The 22,400-nt window shown below is 39.2% G+C and overlaps 1 protein-coding gene across 9 annotated transcripts in view; it reads right to left on the bottom strand.

Annotated features, from left to right (window-relative positions):
• Positions 1–18,914, bottom strand: part of mafaa (MAF bZIP transcription factor Aa) — a 29,426-nt gene extending 10,512 nt beyond the window's left edge. For 5 of the 9 annotated variants that reach the window (XR_016091279.1, XR_016091276.1, XR_016091278.1 and 2 more), the window contains exon 1: positions 17,118–18,914. Coding sequence is in view for 3 of the 9 variants with exons in the window: in XM_088919687.1 (XP_088775813.1) it covers positions 14,789–14,792; positions 17,118–18,013 (900 nt within the window). In the remaining 6 variants the exon portion in view is untranslated. Of the gene's footprint in view, positions 1–9,632; positions 10,921–14,764; positions 14,793–15,458 lie in introns of those variants that run through there. The other 4 variants (XR_016091280.1, XM_088919690.1, XM_088919687.1 and 1 more) reach the window with 4 other exon arrangements.
• Positions 18,915–22,400: the final 3,486 nt, after the last annotated feature.

The raw sequence follows: 22,400 nt of genomic DNA, 5'->3' as shown, positions 1-22,400 counted from the left end.
AATATAAAAGTAGCAGTTATTTATTCAGTCAGCACTGCATAGCTGGAAAAACTTCCACTCTTGAGACCTGAAGTGGGTTACATCTACCCACCCACTGAACACAATGAGAAATCTGTCTAAAAGTGATCCTCTGGATTGTACCTCCTGGATTTCTTTCCAGTATCTCTGTGTTATCACCTTTATCCCTTAAATCAAATAAGTATTGCAGTTACAGCAGTGATACTCAGATTTAGAGGCCTTCAAGGAAATCCAGGTTGTTGTGTGAAGTGGTGTTGGTGGACCAGTAGGTGGCACTTTTCCCTCTCTTCCCTTATCCAAACATAAGACCCCCTACAATGGCAATGAAACTGTAGGAAGAGTTGTTTTTGAGTATATTAAATCATTAAGATCCCATGAAACTTTTTTTAAGAGTTGGGGTGTTAACACCAGTGTCCTGACTATATTGCACTCTGGGCTTGCAGCAGCTGGCTTTTCTATGTTCCCTCTTATTTCAAATGGTGAGGCAATTTCTCACTTTATCTGCTGTGTAGTGAGGCTGCCATATGTCACTTGGGCAGTATCCCATAGTATTGTATATGAGAACAAGAGTGTTAGCCCTGTGTCATGCTAACTTCATATCAGGGCTTCCACAAACAAGCCTATACTGTATAACATCCTCCCTAATTGGTGTTGGTGCAGCAAATTCTTATTTATCCAGACATCTGCCTGGCTATGCAGTGGGTTTTCTGGTGCTTAATGGCTGTGTGTCACCTGGGAAGGTGATGGACCTCAGTCTTAGAAGTAGTGGTCCCCTTATACATAAGTGAAAAGCTCTATATGAAAGCAAGGAATTGTTATTCAAATTAATTTAGTTAGGAACACCTCACTAATTCTTACGTTTTTAGATCTAATTTTGGAATTACATATCCGATGGGAGATCTGTGATGTTTAAGACCTGAAAACAAAATCTAATTAAGCAAATTATTGCTTCTGAGGGTGCAAGCAAAATACAGTCAGAATGAAAGTGAGTTGAACAGAATTAATCAGATCTGGTCCTGACTCTAAACAAGAGCTTCTCAAGGCTGGTCCTCCTGACCTCATTTGCTAATGTTTCTATTACGGCTGAACACCCACTTATTTAATATTCTTAGAACTCATTATCATTTCAGCCTAAAAAAAGTAATACAACTTTTGGAAACACTTTTAGAAGTAGAAATGATTTAACAGAGATTGAAACAATAAGAAAAAAGATAAGTAAAACTATTGTTTTGGTAAAGAGTTTAATTGAATTACCTTAAGACAGTCTGGACACCTGACCTGGGCTTCAACCCTATATGAACAACTTCAGCAAAGGACAGCCAGGCTCGAGCCAGTATAGTTCAGTACACGAAGCTTTTTTTAATAAAACAAGGACTAATTCTTTATTGGATTATGACTCAGACTTCATTAAAGGATTTAGTTTTCTTTTTTTGCATATTAAGGCACATAAAATTGCATATATTATGAACATGTTAAACACATAGAGACTGAACAAATGGAAAATAGAGAAGACTTCTTGCTTGATTATATATGCAACCAATTTGGACTTATTTTTAACATCCACTCTTTGGCTCCACCCACTGTCCAGGAGAGAATGAGATATCCTTCATGAACATGGCCACCTACATTTTGACATGTAGCAGGTATCAGCCAAGAGCCAATAACTGGCAAGAATCAGGGCTCCGATCTGTCCCTTATTTCAAGATATTCCCGTGGCTGTAACTGGATGACTCAGAGGGCCATTATTGTATGATGACTGGCAAGTATCAGGTTGTGTTTGGTTGTGTCTTTTTTTCCTCTCTGTCCCTTTCTAACAGGTGTGGTCCCCACCTCAGAGTTATCAGACCCTGCACTAATCACATTTCTAGCTCTGGATCCACATCCTAACTGATTGTGTGGGAAAAGACAAGCACCGGTGACAACTGCTGCCAATGCATTGAGATATAAATAAGTTAAATAAGAGAGCAGGAGCCCCTAAATTAAAGAAGCAGCCTATAAATAACAGAATGGAATAGAGATTTTCGTGTAGAAGCTCTGCAGACGAGGAAGCTAGGAATTGGACACATTTGTTAGTTATATTTTCACTCCCTGAGACAAGATACGTTGGTGTAATGGACTTCAGTGGAGTAGTTAGAGGATCCAAGAGAGGTAATACCTGTAGTTAACATTAGAGCATCCTGTGATCCTGCTTCCCACACTGCAAAGTGCTCCTGGTGGTGTGGAAGTCTGGTTTTCATATTTGAGGTTTTTTTTGTATGTATCGACTCCCTGGGGTGTGTTTTTGTTGTAATTCCTGTGACTGAGGCCACTCTGTTATGTATGTTTTATTAACTAATATCAGTGTTAGAAATAAACCTTGTGGGTTTGAATACTGTGTCCTTCCTGTCATTGTCACCATGGCTATTCACCTAATCAAAAGATTACTGTGGGAACCGCCAGTCTATAGAATTGAGAGGTTCGAGTCCTCCATAATGCCAGACGGTGCAGTCAGAACACATTTTCCCTTTCTTACCCTTTATACTGTAGCTACAACATAATTGCAACATGAAAATGACCACTTTGCCAGTTGTAGAGCCTTGCAGGAGAGTTAGACCCAACAGGAGGAGAAACGTGTCTCTGATTGATGTGCAAGAGCATTTTAAACTGAGAGATGATGTGGCATGGGTTTTAAAACATTTATTATGGGCAAGCCTTCAGGTGCCCAGCTAATCACAGACATCGCTCTTTGCTGGACACTGAGAGAGCTCTAACCCATTAGTCTCAGACTTACACTGGCAGAACTCCACCTATCACTGCTTGGAAACAGCTGCATGTGATGCCTAAGGATAATTTGGAAGATTTCAGCTGAGGGGAATCTCCCGGAAAAAGCAAAAGCTTAGCCTTAACCCTTATATCTCAGTCACTATATTTAATTTATATTTTATTGAAGAATGAGATGAAGCTAAGGATGTAGCTCACGTCAGCTTTCATGGTGGTTCCACCTCTTATTCTTGATTACTCCAGGGAAGAGAACCTTGTGAAATGTTTACTATTTCCTGTGTGTGTGCTTGCTGGGTCTCAGCTTGGGCACAGCTGGTCTACTGTGTAAAAGAATCCCAGGCAGCAGAAGGAAAGGGCTGTCATCAAACTTCATTTACAGTATATTAGGTATTAATGGGAACCCAGATCTACCCTTTACTTGAACTTCCAGGCACATACATATATGCATGTTGTTTGGAAAATAATATGTATTAAAAGGAAGTCCAGGTCTAATGGATTCAGGTCTAATGGATTTAATCAAGTATTTTAAATATGGAAATCAATGAAAATGTGCAAATAAAAACCCATAGTAACCACAGAACCAAGATATGTTTTCAGTATGAAACAGATGGATTGGATGGATGCGATGCTGTTGGGATGGTGTGGTCATCCTGTCCTGCAGACATCAGCCTGGTTTCTCTGGACATGTCATTTTCAGGACCAGGTCTCTTGCTAAAAGACTGTCTGTAGTCATTCCAATGTTGACCCACTGATCTTTGCTACTCTGATTGGCTCGAACTACTAAGTCTTGCGAGCTTGTCTTTTCCATATTTTTTTTTTAGTCATATGGTGATTAAAGCTGTCATTTATACCAATTCTCAATCATTTTGGCAATGGGACCTCAATGCTTTTTTCCCTTCAAATTCATATGACCCAAGCTCAGTATTCCGTTATCGTAAGAAACAAGGCTAATTCAACAATCAACAAACCTCTCAGCTCACCATCTAAAATGAAAATGTAATTGTGTATGTGACCAACGAGTTATAGATGTCAATCTAGACTCGCATTTTCATTGTATTACAATATAGCATTAGCCTCTAATACATTGTCGGCTCATTTCAAAGAAAATGTAGTTATTTCTGGTATCAAAAATGTTTATGAATTACTCTACACTTTTAAAGAGGTACAGGAGGCCAGTAGCATGCTGAACAATGATTGACAGTTACATGAAAACACTAAACAGTTTTATACCGTTCCCTTAGAAAGGAGTTGTTCTCAGGGCACTTTACTAAAAAGAAATAGCCAAATCAGAGAAACAGGCAGATGCAGTTACAGACTGTCTGATATAATTTGATGAGAGAGTTTCTCAGGTAGCATGGTTTCCACCCATGAACAGCAGTCTGAGAGTGGGTCAGGGATGCTAAGCCTTGAGAATTCAAAGCACACAGAGAAGAGACACAGCTTCCTTCAGTCAGGGCATCTGTCTCACTGCTAGCTTCTCAGTTGAAAAAACAGACAACCTCCAGAGCTGGTGCCTTGGTCGAAGTCAAAGGCCAGGTGAATCTTGAACAAGATTTCATCCTATCGATTAAGATTAACTAGAGTGTGGAACTGCTGTGGCTTTCTCCACTGCTTTCTAATATCCACCTTTTAATACTTTAAGAAACAATGGGAAACCTCAGTTTAGTTCTTGCAGGGGTGAGCCAGGGATGTTCCTGTCTCAGTGAGGCAGGCTGGCCCCGCCTGTAACGACGAAACTGCGTGCAGGCCAGGCCGGGGCTGGAGCCTGTGGTGTGGAATGGGGCCAGGCGCGATTGAAAAATTGATCGCCATTTGAGTCTAGCCGCAGAAGGAGCCGGGGTTGTGCGTGAGGTTTCCATGAATCTGTGAGCTGGCGTGAAGAGAGCTTCGAGAACTCTTCCGTTTTATACTTTCATCTCTCCAAAGACAGTTTATGGGTTTTTTTTGCGGGTGTGCGAGTCAGAAATAAAAACGAATGAGATGGATACGAGCCAATACACATAAAAAGAAACGCGTACAGTATGTAAATAAAAAGTACGTCGTAAATCCACGCTGAAAAAAATAAAAAAAGGCAAACGGTTTTTACTTTTTATTCTTTTCAGCGTGGAATCAACCTCCATTTGATTTCTGCAGCTCACGCAACTCAACTAGAGCTTAGAATGTAAAGGTACTGTAAATATAAAACCTGTATTAGGCGCTGTGAAGCACATTGAATAAAAATAATAAAATAGACAAGAATAAATATACTCACTAACAATACCCAAGATTTAAGCGTAACGAAATGTTTATTGAGTATTTTAAACAAAATAGGTTAGGCATAACTCACTTGGCTGATTGTTTACCTCCTGGTCATAGGACACGAGGCTAGGACCACCAAGAGTCGTGACCAAGGCGTGGAGATAGGGTGACGGAGAGATGCGAAAGGCGTATGAGAGAGGGAAAGGGGCGATTAGCTACTATAGTACTATAGTAATACAGTATATATACTGAAGTAATGTTTTAGGTGAGGAAATGACGTCAGGAGTGATTACGAATTTCTGATAGCTGAGGCTGATTGACCCTGGTGGTTGTCATCCCTTTCGTTATAAATGGAAGCTATTAACGGAAGATCGGGAGGGATAACATCGGCAAGTCAATCTCACAAGGCTGAACCTAATCGCCATCATCACCAAACTAGCTGCATAAACTGAGCTCAGACGCCTTCCTTCGCATTCATCTAAAAAATCCCTCCTTCTCTCCATCTCCGCCTTGCAGCTACCCCTTAGTTCATTGAGTCTGAATGAGGTTTGAGTCTCCTCAACCGTGAACCAAGCAGTCTGAGCCAAACTTTTCTCATCTAATAATCTAAGCATTCACAAAGCATGTTGTTCCGCCCTAGTCAAGGTTCATTTATCACCTTCTGAAAATACAAAATCAAAATCTGGCAAATACAAATTATTTCTCCAGATCAAAAACAGTAATTAAATTATTCACAAAGGTCGCGACGAGAATTAACGACACACAAGAATCTGATGCTTTTGTGGATGTTTATTGAGTATTTTATGTATGATAACTTTCGTATTAACGCTGTTCTGCGCATAATACGAGGAAGCTTGAACCCACATACCCATTGAAGAGTTAAGCAAGGGGTAGGAGAAGGAATGAATAAGACAAAAAGAAAACAGTTGTTTTGCTTATGATGTATAGCTAACATCGGGAATGGTTATAATTTATAACAGCTTGGCAAAATTTGCTTTTTGTCTTCATCCCTCCCAATTGTCAGTTAAGAATATCTATATCAATACCCTTTGTTTCGGAGAACAAATAGATTGTCATTTACAAAAAGTTATACGTTGAATGTTGTGACAGTGTTATATACTGATTCACTTGCTCAAGAAAAATAAAAAAGTCTAAACGAACAAAACAAGAATGTTTAATATCTGAAACATAACCTAGTCAAACACGTCTGTATTTTTTCGACAGCAGGACTCTTACTCGTCCTTCATTGGCGAAGGCTGTGCAACCTTTTGCTCAGGTACGGAAAACACTGAGCCTTCGCTGCTAAGAAAATCAGATGCGTTACTTTGAATGCTTTACAATTGCTGTAGTATCGAACTGCGAGTAGATAACCTGTCAACATTACTTTATAAAAGTGTTTTACTTGAAAACCTGCGCCCTATAATAAAAATTGATTCATAGTTGCTAAATGTATCACGTACGCTTCAATGTGATAAACGCGGTAGCAAAATGCACAGTGTCGATTTCTCGGCAGTTCTCTGTGATTACCTCACTTTCCCCAGTCAAATTAACTTCCATTGAGTCGAGTGTGTTTATTGATTTAGATACTGACTAACCTGCCAATAGGGAAACAAAAGGGGTTTCAGCTGTTGTTTGCAGCAGAGAGCCGGTGTTGAGAGCAGAACAGAGGACAGTCCTGCTTGTCACTCTGACTATGGAAAACCCTGGACTGTTCACGCGCGTCTCGCTTTGGCTGCGAACCAGTTAAATACGCAGTAACTTAAAAACTTGTGTAACAGAAAATAAGATTTGCTATTCCGAAATATCATTCGGACACTTCTTCACAAGGATGCTGATACACGGCTGCACGAAGCTCACACAGAAAATATTTATTCCGCTGTGGTTTTGCACCTCAGAGCAATTGTAATCCGGGCTAGATGGTCGGTCACGCTTGAGGTCACGCTTTGTAACTAAAGGACATACTGTAACGCGAAATAGCCATCTTCCTCACCAAGAACTAGGGAGAGTAGAAACACATCTCAATTAGGTCAAACAATTGACAGAGATCTAAATTAAATGTTTCTGTAGAAGTGAACAGACGACAGCGTCTGCATGATTCGACAGATCCCTAAAGAAGCCATCTCAGTTGCACTTGAAAGGGGTGTCTGTCGAAATAGTCGATGGAATTTATCTGTCCTATTGGAGGAAAATGAGCACAATGTGGCTGAATAGCCCCTTTTTTGTGTGGGGAAGTTCTTTTACTTCTAACATGGACTTGAACACCTTGTTTCAAGAAGAAAATAAAAAAATATAAAAACGTTTGAGAAGAATTCTCAGGTGATTTAATGATTATTGTCTTAAACACCCCCTTAAATTAAGTTCGGTTTCAAAACAGTGGCCCCTCATTTGACTGGTTTAGCCTGTTAAATTATGAGTTGAAATGTAAACTCGTTAACACAGCAGCCCTCCAGGACTGGAAGTGAAGATTCCTGATGTAGCTGCTATGTGGCTTTAGGGCAATCCTCACCTTGGAGAATATCTGTGAGAAAGGAAACACTACCTGATTTCAGATGCGTTTTAAATTAAAAACCTGTATTGATCATTCCTCTTTTAAATATTTTCTGTTCTACAGCACATACTACAAATGCCACGGACAAACTCAAACCCCGTTCTCTTCTTACGGCATTATAGCCCCTTCACAGGGCAAATATTGTCCTCTGTGCTCACGTCAGTGGAGTCAGCGTGAACTAAACGATAAAAATAACTGAACCTCACACCCCATGCTATAATAATAAATTCAATGAGTGTGGAAAGTGGAAATGTAGGATGATAAAAAATAGACAAAGCAGAAAGGACCACGGCAAAGACTACAGGATCTTGTTCAGATCGCCGCGGATGCCTAAACTAATAATTAGACAAGCCGTTTCCGTTTCCACGCAGATATTTTAAAATATAATCTTATTTATTTCCAAAGGATAGAAAAATGTTTATTTAGGCTTTTTTTAAAAGTAAATAAATAAATAATATTTTTTTTCCCTAACAGAAGCATGTTTGTATTTGTCTATTCAGCAGTGTGAGCGTCAGTTGCTACAGTATGTGTGACAGCTCTGGTGCAGGTACAGCAGGACCCATTTAACTGTGCTGGCTGGCGTTATAAATTGCATCTGAGTGCAGAACACAGCGCTGTAGATTTTCTCTGGCTCTGGCTTATGTTCTCTGGGTATTTCATTGCAGTGGTCCGCCTTTGTTTAGGGATTTTATTTAATGCTCACTGTCAGTTCTTCTAAAAACACAATACTGGCTAATATTACCAGGAGACCTTCTTACTGTATTTCTTTGTACACATTTCCTCCTTTAACATGAATTTCTACTATTTCTTTACAATTTTTTAAACTAATCCATTTCGATTGGGGACAGCATGGGGAAGATAATTTTCTGCCTACCTAATGGAAATAATTTTTGTTTTTTATCAAGCTGGTAGATGTGTATTGTTCGGGCCAATCACGATTCCCTTCAAATCCCCTATATTTGTAAACTCTAGCATGCGTGTTACATCAGTTTGGCTCATTAAAAGAGTTATAACATGCTGAGTTGCCCTTGTATGAGAAAAAGTGGGGTATTAGTAAGAACAAACGGGGGGAAATGCAAGGCTTCTCTCCTGCATGTTGGCCTGGTTCTCCTACTCAGGCTGACAGCAGCTCAGTTTGTTTGTGTTCCAAAGTAGCACATGATTGTAAGAGAAACTAATCAAACCCAGAGTGAACAATGCAGTTCACATCAGCACTTGTTTCAGTCAGTCACTTTAGTCAATATCATTTCAATAAAGTTTTTCACCTGTGTTAGTCTAATTCAGTCTATGTGGAGTTTGTTTCCAAAAGCTGTCAAGTGAAAAGCTGAAAAGTCGATTTGTGTTTATGAGGAATAATGACAACCAAAAATTAGATGTGTCATTGGATGTTTATTATTTATGTACAGTTAGATTTTGACAAGGACCCCTGTGCAGATTGAGGAGTTAACCAAGGGAGGGACAGGGTTTCGGAGAGGTGTGTGAAAATTAAATATGGAGTCATAACAGCTGGGGCAAAATGCTTGGTTGTCATCGGCCCTCCCAAACTTCCCAAACGTCTATATCAACACGCATTAAGAACTATAGTCTTGGAAAACAAGCTGAATTCAATTTACACATACAAAAACTTCCATTAATGAGATACAAGTGTCAACAGCAATTGACACGCATGAGTTGCAAGTTTATTTCTGAAGTTACAAGGGGGAAAAAAAGGCACATTTAAAGTTTTGGAAGAGAGCCAGGTGCATAAAGTATGAAAAAGATCAGGATGCCACCAAGCAATTATTCAATACAGGCCTTTTGTTGCTGCTATTACAGCATCATTATTTACATGTATGAATGCATTGTTATAGCACTTGCGAATTTCAGTGCTTCAGTAAGCTGAGAAGCAGAGACGCTGACTGCAGGAAAAGCTCCAGACGCCACGCTCTCTCTCTCTTTCTGCGCTGCGAGTGCACCTTGGCTTTAACCTGAGCACACACCCCTCCCCCCCTCAGCTGTCCCTGGGTCCCTGACCGGACCAGTACACCCAGTCTCTCCACCTCCACCAGCTCTTTCGCTCACACTCATTCAAACCCAGGCCTTCAGGGAACCCCAAAGACCACCAAACCCATAAAAAGAAGAAGAAGAAGAAAAAGATGCAAGAAAATGTGTCAGGTGCAGAAGCCGCAAGAGGAGCCGGCTGTCAGGCTGCCTGCTGTTTTACACAGAATCAGCAGTACTGAGGGGAAGTAGAGTGTGAGGACAGTGTGTGTACTGGTAAACATTTTGCTTAAGTTAGATTATCGTGGAAACTGCCTCTGCTGTTCTCACTGTGGACTGAGAAAGCCCTTCCTTTTTTTTTTCTTTTTTTGGGCCTGTAATTAAATTGCTCATTTTAATTTGCTGCTTTGCTTACTCATGTTTATTTCACTTCCTTAAATGTGCACTACACCAGCTATGTAAATAAGAAAGCGAGGTACAGTAAACATAACCGGAAAAAAAAAACATACACACGTTATGGAAACACTGGCCCAGATCTATTAAGATGGAGATCTTGACCTTGATGTTTAGCTTAATTCTGAAGTGAATATAAACAACCTTAGATGTCTGTTTCAGAAATCTGCATTGAGGACCTACAGAAAGCTAATTCTGCCTGACATTTATTGCATTATTATTATTTTGTTGCTGTTATTGCAGTAAAACTGTCTAACTGCAGTGTGTCATTTTTTCTTCTACATTAAACACATTTGTTTCAATAGTTTCACGAATTCTAAAAGGCTCAGTAATAACAAGTGTAGATGCCACAAATTTTAAAGCCCCTCGAATGCAACCCTGTATTAATGGTTTCCAAAGTGTGCACAATTATTGAATGTTTTTTTTTTCTAAGCACTATTGCTGTTATATACTGGACTCTAAATTGTTCATGTCCACTGCAATTGGAAAACTGCGCTGAGATAAGGCTCACCACTATGAAGAATCCTCTGTGAAATATAAATGGATGGATTGGCTGGGTGAACGACTCTTTGTGACTGCTTTCAGATGTGTTTCAACAGGCAGGAATTGCATTCATCTGGACCCAGGCATGTATGATTCCCTGTGAAATGAGTGGAGACTGCATGGACATTTGCACACATACGTATTATGTTTCAATAAAAGCTCGACGACCCAAAAATAACAGAGCTGCGTGACACAGGAGGGCTTTCTTTTTTGTCAAATATTAACAACAGTCAGTTTGCTCACCTCATCCCCGACACCTCAAGCACAAGCTTCCCTGAGTCTTGGCAGATCTGTGTCCCATGTGAAAGCCTGGTCACTCCTTCCGCTGGGGAAAGTTTCTGAGGGGAAGACTGTCCATTGTCCAGCACTGCTGATATCCACTGGGAGATCAGGCACAGTTCTGATCAAAACCTGCATGCAATCTCAGGGGGTAGCCTAAGTTAGGGTCTTCTCTCGTTTACTATGAAACTTATTGAAAAAAATTCAAATCAGAAATAATCCTTTTATCGGTGACTGGACCAACCCCCACCACTACCACATCCCAACAAAAGAAAACCTGAACTAATAATAATATACATATTTCAATCCACCAATAATTCTATTTCATCACAAAACTAGATTAAATCCCATGTACTGATTAAGTGTTACATTTAATTTTAAATTTTAGGATGCAGGGTACCATCAATCAACAACAGTAAGAAGGGGCATTTATAAAATACATGTGTTTTACGCACTGACACAAACAAGAACTATAACACAAAGTACCTAGGAATAATGGCTGAAATGTTCCTGTTTCAACACATTTTAATAACAGCAAAAATGATCTCTTTTTCATCTTTCAAGATCGAAGGGCCATTATTTCATTTTACTCTTCTGGTATCCTGTGATAGAGACAGAACACGGTGTCCTTTTTGTAAAAAACACACTCCTCATCTCCCCCCATCCCCCTAAAAAAACAGCAAATAAAACTAAATTGAGCTACATTAAACACAGTGTGGTGCATTGTGACAGAATTAAAATTATCACCCGCTAATTTGTTAGCAAAAGTTGTTCAACATCTGATTGGACCACTCTGCAGCTGTATCACAGTCACCTCTTCACTTTAATTCAGCAAAAATGAGCTCGGTTTGGCTCTGCTTTTAGTCTCTTATTGTAGACTTCTTTTCTATTGTTCATCCTACAGTTGTGGCAATATCAGTATTTTGCTCTAATTGTGCGATTATGATGAACTATGGAAGTACTAGACCGATGTTGTGCATTGTGTATATTTGACTTTACCTTTCATTTGTTGTTCTGAATAGAACTCACCTTGGATAAAAGTGTCAGCTAAATAAAGTAGTACTGGTGCTTCTACATGACCAGAAAAGGATCGAGCTTTAAATAGAAACAGGCCAGCGCCTCCACTCTTTCTCTGCATCTCTTATTAGTTTAGAAGTGGCACACACATCTCTTATTTATTAGAAAAAAAGGTCAGCAAACGTGACCGATAAACAGAACCTAAAAAAAAGTATTTAGATACACTGCTCCCACTAAGAAAGTATCACACTTGGAGTCTTCATACAATATCCCTAGGAAAAACTAGAACAGATGGGCTTGCAGGAGTTCCAGGAGAGAAAATACTGAATTAAAAACATCCTTCAGGTGCAGAATGAAGGATCTCTCTGTTCCAGGCTGCCTGACATCTAATTGTTTTCATTACTTAAGAATGTGTACATTTAAAATCCACGATTCAAAGTGTTACAAAGCATAGAAACCTACTCTTTCATTGAAGATATCCCTTGAAAGGTGCCCTGCTCTGTTTTTAATCCCAGTCTGGCTTTTTCAGTGCTCTGAAATGCTCTGTTGTGTTTTAAGTGATAATAGAACAACAAATTGATAATTTATCATGTAGGCGTTTTCTGCTTTATTTGATCACTACAGTTACTCAGGACAGACGCTTACCTACGGCCTGCAGAAGAACTGTGCCTCCACTGTGTCTGTAAAAATGTGTGTCTAATGGTAGCTGACAGAAGGAAAACATTACAAAAACTATAGCCAAGGGTAAATAGGACACTCTCTGCACTGCGCATTGCAAATCGTCTCAAGGTCACTGTAGGCTTTTACCAAAGAACATGTATACTTGTTATTCAAGCATATGACATATGATTTATAAAAAATTTGAGATCAGCTGTGTATCTTTTTGCTGAAACCTGACCACTGTTAATAATTTTAAATATTCAAGTGTGTAAGCTTTAAAACATTATTTTTGTTATTTTAATATATTCTAGATGTTGTCATTTTTAGAGCTAACGTTATTTTTTATAAGGATTTTTACTGCTTTATGTTACAGTACTACTATTGCTTTTACATTTTTTAGTTGGCACTAATTGTAAGAAATAAATACAACCCTTTTACTCTTATGTTTTATTTATTCTTTGTCTTGTGATGTATGCAAAGGCAAATGTATTTGTCCTATAAATTAACGTTTTTTCTTTCTCGGCACCATTTTTTTTTGCCTGAGCCCTTTCTTCAGCTGGAATTTCCTCAAATGCAAAACCAATATGACAACATAACAAGCCTTCTATCCATAAGCTTCTCTCTTCACAGGGGTATTAAGCAGTGATACTTGATGTTAAGGGCCTTTTTTAATTCCGTCCTAAGCAGGAACGGTTTCACTCACACACTGTACTGGTGGATATCCCAATGTTCCCAAACCCCTAAGCCTTAACTGACAAAACAGGCACTGGGAATGTGTGAATTGCTCAAATCCAAAACATTCCTGACTTTGAGTACAGGATCACCACTTAATAACATGCACAAGCATAGGAGAAATTTCATTTCTGAGAAACAATTGCAGAAAAGAACAGCTTGCATGATTCTGTTACGATACACGTACCTAAAAACCACCACATACAGTATATGTGATCTTAAATGATACAGTGTATTGAAACATTATTGTTCCTCTGCAGTAAAAACGCACGCTATTAAAAAAAAACCTGGTCATTTAGTTAAAGTCATAGAGCGAAATGGTAGACGAGGAAACTTTTTTTAAGAAATAGCAAGCCATTTGATCAGTCTGGTGAAAACTTTCACATTCAAGGGCTGTGATTCACTCAAAACAATATCTTAAAATGAGAGCCAACAATAACAGACAGCATAAAAAAACAAGAATGCGTGAGGCAGAGTCAGACCTGAACTCTCACAATAAGAGCAATCCACTGTGATCTACTCCCAGAGCAGCACAACCTGTGCTCAACACTACATGTTTCATACTACTGTATGTTCTGTCTCTTGCCCAGAGCGACTCTAGCATAGGCCTACTCAGCTGTTAGAAACACAAACCCACAAACAAGTTGGTCACTAATCTCTAGTTTTGTATCATTCTGGAAATGTCTTTTCCTGGACACGGACAAGAACTGGAGGCAAAATGTCAGCCTCAGAGATCACTCTGCACCTCTGTTTAGATAAACTCAATGAGAGCAGGTCTGAGAAACTGCATCATTTTCTCTTCACCCGCACCAAAAGTCCACTCTCACCCTTTACAAATCTAGATGCTGACTTCAGGTGTACAGCAGTAGGTATGAGCTTCTCCAAGCCCGTCTTCATAATTGTTAATACGTGAAAAAAAACCCCAGAAATATCTGTATAAATCCATATTATCTTCTTAGAATTGTATTTTATTTTAAAAAAACAATATTATAGCACACCTACCATTTATATTTCTTTCATTTGTATTTAGGTATAGTAATAGCAAATATCAGTGGCAGTTGAGGAATAATTCCATGTCATATATGGAAAAAAATAAATCAGATAAAATTATTTCTGTACACTTCTGAAATATATGGGCTGCTCATTACAGCAATATTTTTATAAAATATTAAATTAATAAATGTGCATTCTCAATGCACACACATCAGGTCACAGGTTTCCCTACATATTCGCACTCTGTCCCACAGTATATATATATATTTTATCAAACGTAAATATTTTACGTTAATGTAAACGTATTCTGTGCATGCAAACAAAAATGTACATTGACAAAATATCTTATTCAATTTTTTTCTAGAACGCGCTTTTCCGAAATTAGAGCTTTTCTGCTAATGTTGATGCGAACACAAAATTGTGTTATTTTTTCTTATTGTGAGCTTAAAATGCCACAATAAAACTTAAATTGCAGTCGTTTGGATCAGTTTATCTAGCGCGCTTTGTGAGTTGGGCTTCCTTAAGTAGAAAATATCTGCTTACCTCTGATTGTCTCGTTGTTTTTCATTAGCTAAAAAATAAAAAAACAAAGCAAAAATAAAAACCTCATTAATACTAAAAATGTATATAATTAATATGGCCAATTTCAAACTTTTTTCCCGAGAGATATCTAACGTTACACCACGAAAATACATCTTTATATTAATTTTAGAAAAACGGCAAAAACACATCGTGATACTTTCACCAATCTAATAGTACTCTACTTAGTTAATACCGTTTTTTTTACTTTAACTGTGAACATTTTATTTTTATTCATCTTATGATCGGACATTCAGTAACTTCAGATGAATCCATCCCTTTCGCTCACTTTGCTCGTTTAGAATAGGAAGATGTAAACATGCAGCATTCGTAACACGACTGGTTTTTAATAGATAACAAACTGTAAGCATTGTATACAATTAAATTTAAGTGAAGAAATTCAATTATTTGGATGCATGCATTATATTAAATTTAAAGAAAGCTGAAATAGCACATTATTTTTCTGAAGCTTATCGCTCATGCGTGATTTTATTATCATTTTGCCGTTATAGTGGTTTTATCTCCTTTTTAGCTCAGAGAATAATCATCCCACCAAATGGACATTGATTTGTGACTGTGAAATCTAGTTAACACAAAGTATAAAATACAGTTCGCGGGTGCTGATTAAGGGTTAAAAAATATTACGAGAAAATCGAACTTTGTTCAAATATTTTATTGACAACAGTATCATCGATTGTATTCACTCAAATTCCATTCAAAATGTGTTCGTTTTATGTTTTAAGAAAGAGGGAAAACACCTTTTAAACAAGCACTTTCAGCACCTTTTTAAGACTCACAGCTTCGTCACATTTTACTACTTTTATTTAATCATCGGAGATCAATAGAAGCAGATGGTTGTGGATCCGGTGTATTTTTACAATAGATCTGATATTTCACATCGAACACTTTAGAAACTTTTTTTCCAGAAACATTAATATTGTTCCTCAATTCTAAAATCCAATGAATTGTCAAATTCTGAACTTTAGGGGTAATAAATAAAGTTGGTGCATAGAGAATTAGCAGCAAACGGATTGCAGTACATATATTACTATAATCATCATTTCATTTTCGATAATGTTAATATATCCACCTTTTCTAGAATTCTTAATAACAGCATAGCCAGTTCCATAAAAAAAACATTAACATAGTATCCCAATTATGTTCAATATAGTGCATTAGGCTTTTTAAACTTTACATGTTCATTTAAATCAGAATATCTCATGTTATTTGCATGCTGTTACATACAAACATTTTATTAAGACTTTTTTTGTCGTAATTATCAAGCACAAAAATGCTCAAAACAAAAAGAAAGAGATAAATGAACATCCTACCTGGATTCTACACATATTTACATGTGGACAGTTTTCATAATTCTAAAATCTGGCTCAGTTATTTTTTTTCTTTTAAAACGATAAAAATATAACGAAATGTAACGTTAACACTCATCTCTTTCGTTGCTGATCCCCCCACTCTTCAATCGCTTGACAGTTCAGCGAAGTTTTGAAAAAAAAATGTCGCCTTTTCGCACCTCTAAAGAATTTACTTGAACACGGATGCAACCCGCCGCAAGTTTAACATCTATGAAAGCAGGAAAAGACAGAGATAGAAGAGAGATACAGGCCATGCGTCTGATCCGGGTGTACTAGTAGAAAAGAGAGAAATTGAGGACTTTGAAATACCGTACATGTCCCGCATGCAGGGTTACTAAAAGGTCTTGTATATAAGACTCGTGAAGACTCACTGTCCGAAGTTAACATTCCCTCAGGTGAACTCAGAACAAAGGCGTGTTGTTAAAACGTATTGCTTTTTTTTAAAACGTGTATAAAGTCCAGTCTTACGAAGAAGAGCGAGAATTTTGTTTTGCCTTACAAGCTGCAGTTTTAAGACCAAAACAAATTAAGACACTTGAAAAAAAAAAGTTTAAGACCATTATATTTTCATTTCGTTTGGGTCCTGCTTCAGTTTCTTATTTCTGTAAGACGTCAGTTTGTAAATATATTGCATTTAGACGTTTTCTTATTACTGTGTCGTTGTTACTATTTCAGTTCGGAGCACTCCGTCTAAATCAGTACAGCCGTAGTTTCCTTTAGGTTATTTGTGAAACACGAAGAAAGAAAAAAATATGTATATATTATATACATATATATTTACATCACTTTTTCTTATGTTTTAAAGTGTACAGTAAAGTAGCTCATTTTTGAAGGGGTGGGTGGAAAAACTTAAAGAAATCCAACTAACCCCAAAACATATAAAATGTTTTTTAAGGAGGGCTGTGAAAATAAAACACGGGGAATAAGACTAAACGAATTTCCCTCACATGAAGAACTCCGCCGACGAGTTTTTTCCGGGGTTAGCGGCGGAGGGATCTCTGTTGCTGTTACTGTAGGTCCTGCTGGCGAGCTTCTCGTACTTCTCCTTGTACAGATCCCGCTCCTTGGCCAGCCTGGCCACGTCCTGCTTCAGCTGCTCCACCTGGTTCTGCAGGGTGCACTTCTCGCTCTCCAGCATGTGCCGCTGCTGTACCCGCTTGTACCGGCAGGACTGCGCGTAGCCGCGGTTCTTTAAGGTTCTGCGCTTCTGCTTGAGGCGAATGACCTCTTCTTTGCTGAAGCCCCGCAGCTGCCGATTCAGCTCCCGTACTGTCATGCTGACCAACTGGTCGTCCGAGAAGCGGTCCTCCAGCCGCACATGGTGGCCGTGGTGGTGATGGTGGTGATGCACCTGGTGGTGATGACCCGTGGCGGCACCAGACAGGTCTTCCCCGCCGAACTGCTGCCCTCGGAACCCCTCATAGGCCTGGTGGTGGTGGTGATGGTGATGCGCGTTGCCTATCAGGGCTTCCACGGCGTCCTCGGGAGTCAGGTTCAGGGCCTCCGGGTTGAGGTGGTGCTGGTAGTTGGGAATCCAGTACAGGTCCTCCAGCTGGGGTTTGCCTGTCGGGTTTTGGTTGCTGCTGTTCGCGTTGCTGTTGGGGTTCTGGTTTGGTTGCGCCCCGGGGCTGGGCGCGCAGAAGCTGGGCGAAGAAGGCACGGAGGAGCAGGGGGTACTGATGGGGGTAGAGGAGAGAGACCCCGGCGGCAAACGGTGGCAGTACCTTTCCGCCTCGGGAGGCTCTTTCTTCACTTCGAATTTCATCAGGTCGAAATCGTTGACATACTCGATGGCCAGGGGGCTGTTCGGCAACTCGGCGCTCATGGCGAGGTCGGAGGCCATTTCAGTCCATGCAACAACACCAGTCCGCAAAGCCAATGTCTTAGCCAAAGTGACCCGTCGACAGAGACTGCCACTAGCAGCCTCGGGGGATGAAACTAAAGTTCGTTTGTAGATATTTATTTTAAAAAGATGTGTGTCCCTAGATCGAGTACTATTTATACTTGCCGAGATAAACTTGTAAATGTGGATATAATTGTACACCTGCCAGGTTTTCTCCGCCTCCCGTTGACAAGTTCTCCTAGGTCAAACGCACGGTTTAATATCACGGGCAAAGAAACTGAAACTTGAAACCCCAAATTTAGGATCGCCACTATATCTCCCCCACTTTACCTTTCGGTGCTGGGGCTGTTCTCTCAGTTCGACAGTTCTTGTGATACTTTTTTTATTATTTTCCCCCTTATCCTTCTTCTCCTCCGTTTAAAACAACAAACACGCAGTACATCTATCGTCCTTTCTTCTGCGCTGCTGAAGAGAGGCGAGGCACTCCGCAACTTTTCGGTCTTCAGAAACTGAACTGCTGCATAACTTTCTGCTCAAGCGTCAAGGTTCTGCTGAAAGTGGAGAATCGGGGGTTTGCGCGCCCCACTTTTATAGCCCGGACCAGGACGACAAGAAAGTTCTGTGTTGATCTGAGTTCATAGAAAAACAGGCGGACAGTAATTAGAGCTGGTTCTTCTGTTCCTGAGACGCGCACCAAAATCCTGCTTCTGGATGTCAGAAAAACCAAGCTTAAACTCGTGTGCAGACATATATGACTGAAGCATATACACAGTCTCTCCTGCTTTTGTGATAGATGGTGTTTTCTGTTTCTTCTTCTGTGGGTTACATGTATTTTTGTTAGTAGTAAAATCCTGTCAGTGAGGAGTGCGCTCTTGTATGGCCAAGGGCGAATCGCTTTCTTTCTCACTGCAAAACACTCACTGAGGTGCTGCAAGGAGCAAGCTGCGGTTTTATAGATATCAATCTATCGTCCCTCCTACCTGGAGGTGTGACTGCGTCCCTGGTCCAATAGAGGTGGCTAACGGTAAATTTGCATTTTCCTATAGCAACCCTGGCTGGGACCAGCACAAGAGACAAGTGCGGCAGCCGTGAGAGCTTCATGCGCCCTCTAGCGGAATAATAAGCTATACAGTGCATACAGTGGTGCATATTTTCCCTCCTTACTGATTAAATTTCTCTGCTATCCTCGTAGCACAAAATGATCAATAGCAGGCATTACAGTTGAATTGGATTGTGATTGGAGCTTAGATATCAATATTTCTCTCTGCTTGCTTTTAAAGTATTTTCTGAATCACTACAATCCATTCATTCATTACGTACAAGAACATTTTTATATACTGAACAAAATGTTATGCGAACTTTCCACTGAAGAGCAATTCAGAGGGAATCCTGGTTTCAACCTACGGAAAGTACGGATTTCATTATAGAAAATATTTTTTTCGCCTTCGTGTCTTGCATAATTAATCACTAACCTTTGACCAAATTCTTGACAGAAGCAGAACAGCTGTATTGGTATGAAATAAATCGATTGCGTTCGTTCTTCAGGTTATAGATAACAGTCATTAATAGTGTTTTCTGGTAGATTTGCATTCAACCAACACGCCATTTCTATCAAGGGCTGTGGTGCATTCGATGTCCTGGTCAAACCCAGGGATCTAACCGTTTCGTTCAAGTCTTTCAGAAGCGGTATTGTTTCAGTAACAGTAGAAGCGTTGGCCTACGTTTTCCGGGTTGCATAATATGTTTAAAAATGAAACCTTTTATTGATTTGATTACCTGTGTCATCGAAGTTTTAAACATGCGTGCACAACATGTTTTTTTAAAAAGGACCGTTTACGATTGTACTCGACCCGAAGGGTAACTCAACCACAGCGTGAACAGGTCACCAACTCCCGAGAGGCTATTTACAATAAGCAAGAGACGACAAAGCGAGCTCGGTGCCAGCTGTTGCGGAAGCGCACTGTGTCCGCAGAGATGAACTCTGCGATGTGCACTATCTCGTTGAACGCACATAATAATCAAGAGGGCAATCGCTGAGCAGAACAAAACAAGCCAATACCACTAACTTCGAAAAAAAAACACAAAGATATCTCAGGTATTTGTTTTATCATTCCTGTTATTTCCTTAAAATATGCAGACTAGGATGCCGTGTACACTTTTCAGAAAACCATTGCCCGTCACCGTCCACCTCTGGTCAATATCCTTGGAGTTGACTGTTCGAGTTGACATGCACGCGCAGACGCGAAGGCAGACGGCAGCAGTGTTTGTGTACGCGCCTGCTGTTTGGATATCAGGACTGGCGATCTTCTCAGAGCAGCTGTTAATTGTCATTTATGACGTAGGCGAAGTATTGCGGTATTGCGGTAGTTACTAGAGAGCGTGCAGCCGAAGCGAGTTTAGCTTTTATGCAGGATCTCATATCTTGTAACTAACACTTCCAAGAAACTGTGCAAACTAAGGAGCGGGGTATTTCTTTAACCAACCAAGCGGTATCTGACGAGCATAACGACGAGCCTTTAGTAATGGCGTGTAATAAAATCATTTAACTATCATCCCGGTATAGTGTTTCTTGACGGAGAAAAAAATAATCGTCTTATCATTAAAACATTAAAAGTACTTACTACTACTACTGCTACTAATAACAACACGCAAATGGCCTGAATCGCAAACAAATTAATCATTGTGTGACTACACAATCATCAAAAAAGCTACCATTGATGATCGGTCTCGGTGCTTTGCGTGAGGTATACATTTTGTCAATGCAAATGATTTGAAAAGTTTATTCAGTTACTGTTGAAGTGGCTGCGAAGCTCTCAACGGAGTGGAACTGATCTTTACAACAATCATTTAGTTCGCATATCGGTTCATCGGTCTTGTGTGTGAATTTCATTTCAAGACCAAAAATAGAATCAGAAAGTTCGCTGTAAATACACTAATCCGTCGTCTTACTCTGTATCCAAAATTTTAAAAATCGACTGGTTTTAAAATTCAAGTTTTAAGATGGAAGGGGATAAAAACTACCGCAACAAAATTGCAATGTTCTTCTCAATGTTTTTACAAATTCAAAACATATATATCGCGAATTAATAACCGTGTAAACAAACATAACTACAATACATTGTTTCTAAAACGAAATAAAAGGGGAAATGCCGAAAAAGTTTCTTTGTAGCCAAGTTTAACCTAGACAAGATTCAGACAGATTTAAGTGATACAATTTAGTTGAAACCGTAAAAGTTTTGATACAGTCTTGTGTTGTAAAATTTAAATTTAAAATCTAATTGTCTTTTTCATTAAAATATGCTGTGTGGTAATTTTGAATATATGCCATTAATATAGGCAATCTAAATATATTTAACAAAGTACTAATAAGAAGTAAGCCCCACATTTTATATGTTGAATTTCTTTGTTGAAATTCAGAAGGAAAATCAGGTTGCTTTTCGTCTCGTTAAAACGAGTGCTTCAGACCTTGCTGTATGTAAGTGTAGCAGTGCACCAAGAGAGAAGTATTCGCAATTAGTTTACAGCTCTTACAGGTGAAAGTGGCGTTCGAATTCGGATTCGTACTGTGACAAGCGCGACACTCAGAACTACTCTATAGATAATACTGACTTTTGTTCTATTTGTAAAAGGCTCGCTGGCCTTCATTTTAACAGAGGTCTCGGATTAATCTGCTTTTTACGACTAATTACTGCAATTTACACAAAAAATCATGAATAATAATTTATTGCTTTGCGTTTAGCTACATATTTAAAGATAGGTAGCACCAAACATTTCGACTTGTGAGGAAGTGTGTTTGAGGTCTGTATGGCATTGGTTCAGACAGCAAAGCTTCCCGGACACGGGGAATTATTAATTAGGACTGAGATAGCAACTTTACTAAGAACACCGCAATAAAGTACATCACGATCGACTGTATTATTGTTAAATTGTCGTTTAAGTGTTTTTAGGTAAAACGTACAGTATCATGACATAATGTGCTCTTGCTTTTTGCCCTCTTAATACTACTATTTACAATTACAATTCTTCATAATAAAACAATTGTAATCACGACTTGTGAGAATATACTATCCTAGGCTACAGAACGAAAGGCTTTGCTACAGTACGTGTACTGTGAGAAGGAGTTTCCCATCTAGAATTACAAGTGTGGACACGCGTCTCAGTCACCTTCTTTCCACCTGCAATGGCAATTCTCCGTAGACCTCTGTGCGCCTGACATTAGGCGGTTTGTAACGATATGCCCTTTGGTAAATCAGATTCATTGATGTTTCTGGAAAAAGACTAATTTAGTTTTTTGAAACGTTTTATTAATCGAAAAAATGTTTCTCTTTTACCACCCAGACAGTACAGGGCTGTTAAGGAGATAAATCTGTCAGTCAATCAATATATC

This window comes from Atractosteus spatula, chromosome 6, assembly GCF_055471065.1.
Source record: "Atractosteus spatula isolate fAtrSpa1 chromosome 6, fAtrSpa1.hap1, whole genome shotgun sequence".
Lineage (NCBI taxonomy): Eukaryota > Metazoa > Chordata > Actinopteri > Semionotiformes > Lepisosteidae > Atractosteus > Atractosteus spatula.
Note: the sequence above shows the minus strand (reverse complement) of the source record. Positions and strands in the feature narration are given on the sequence as shown.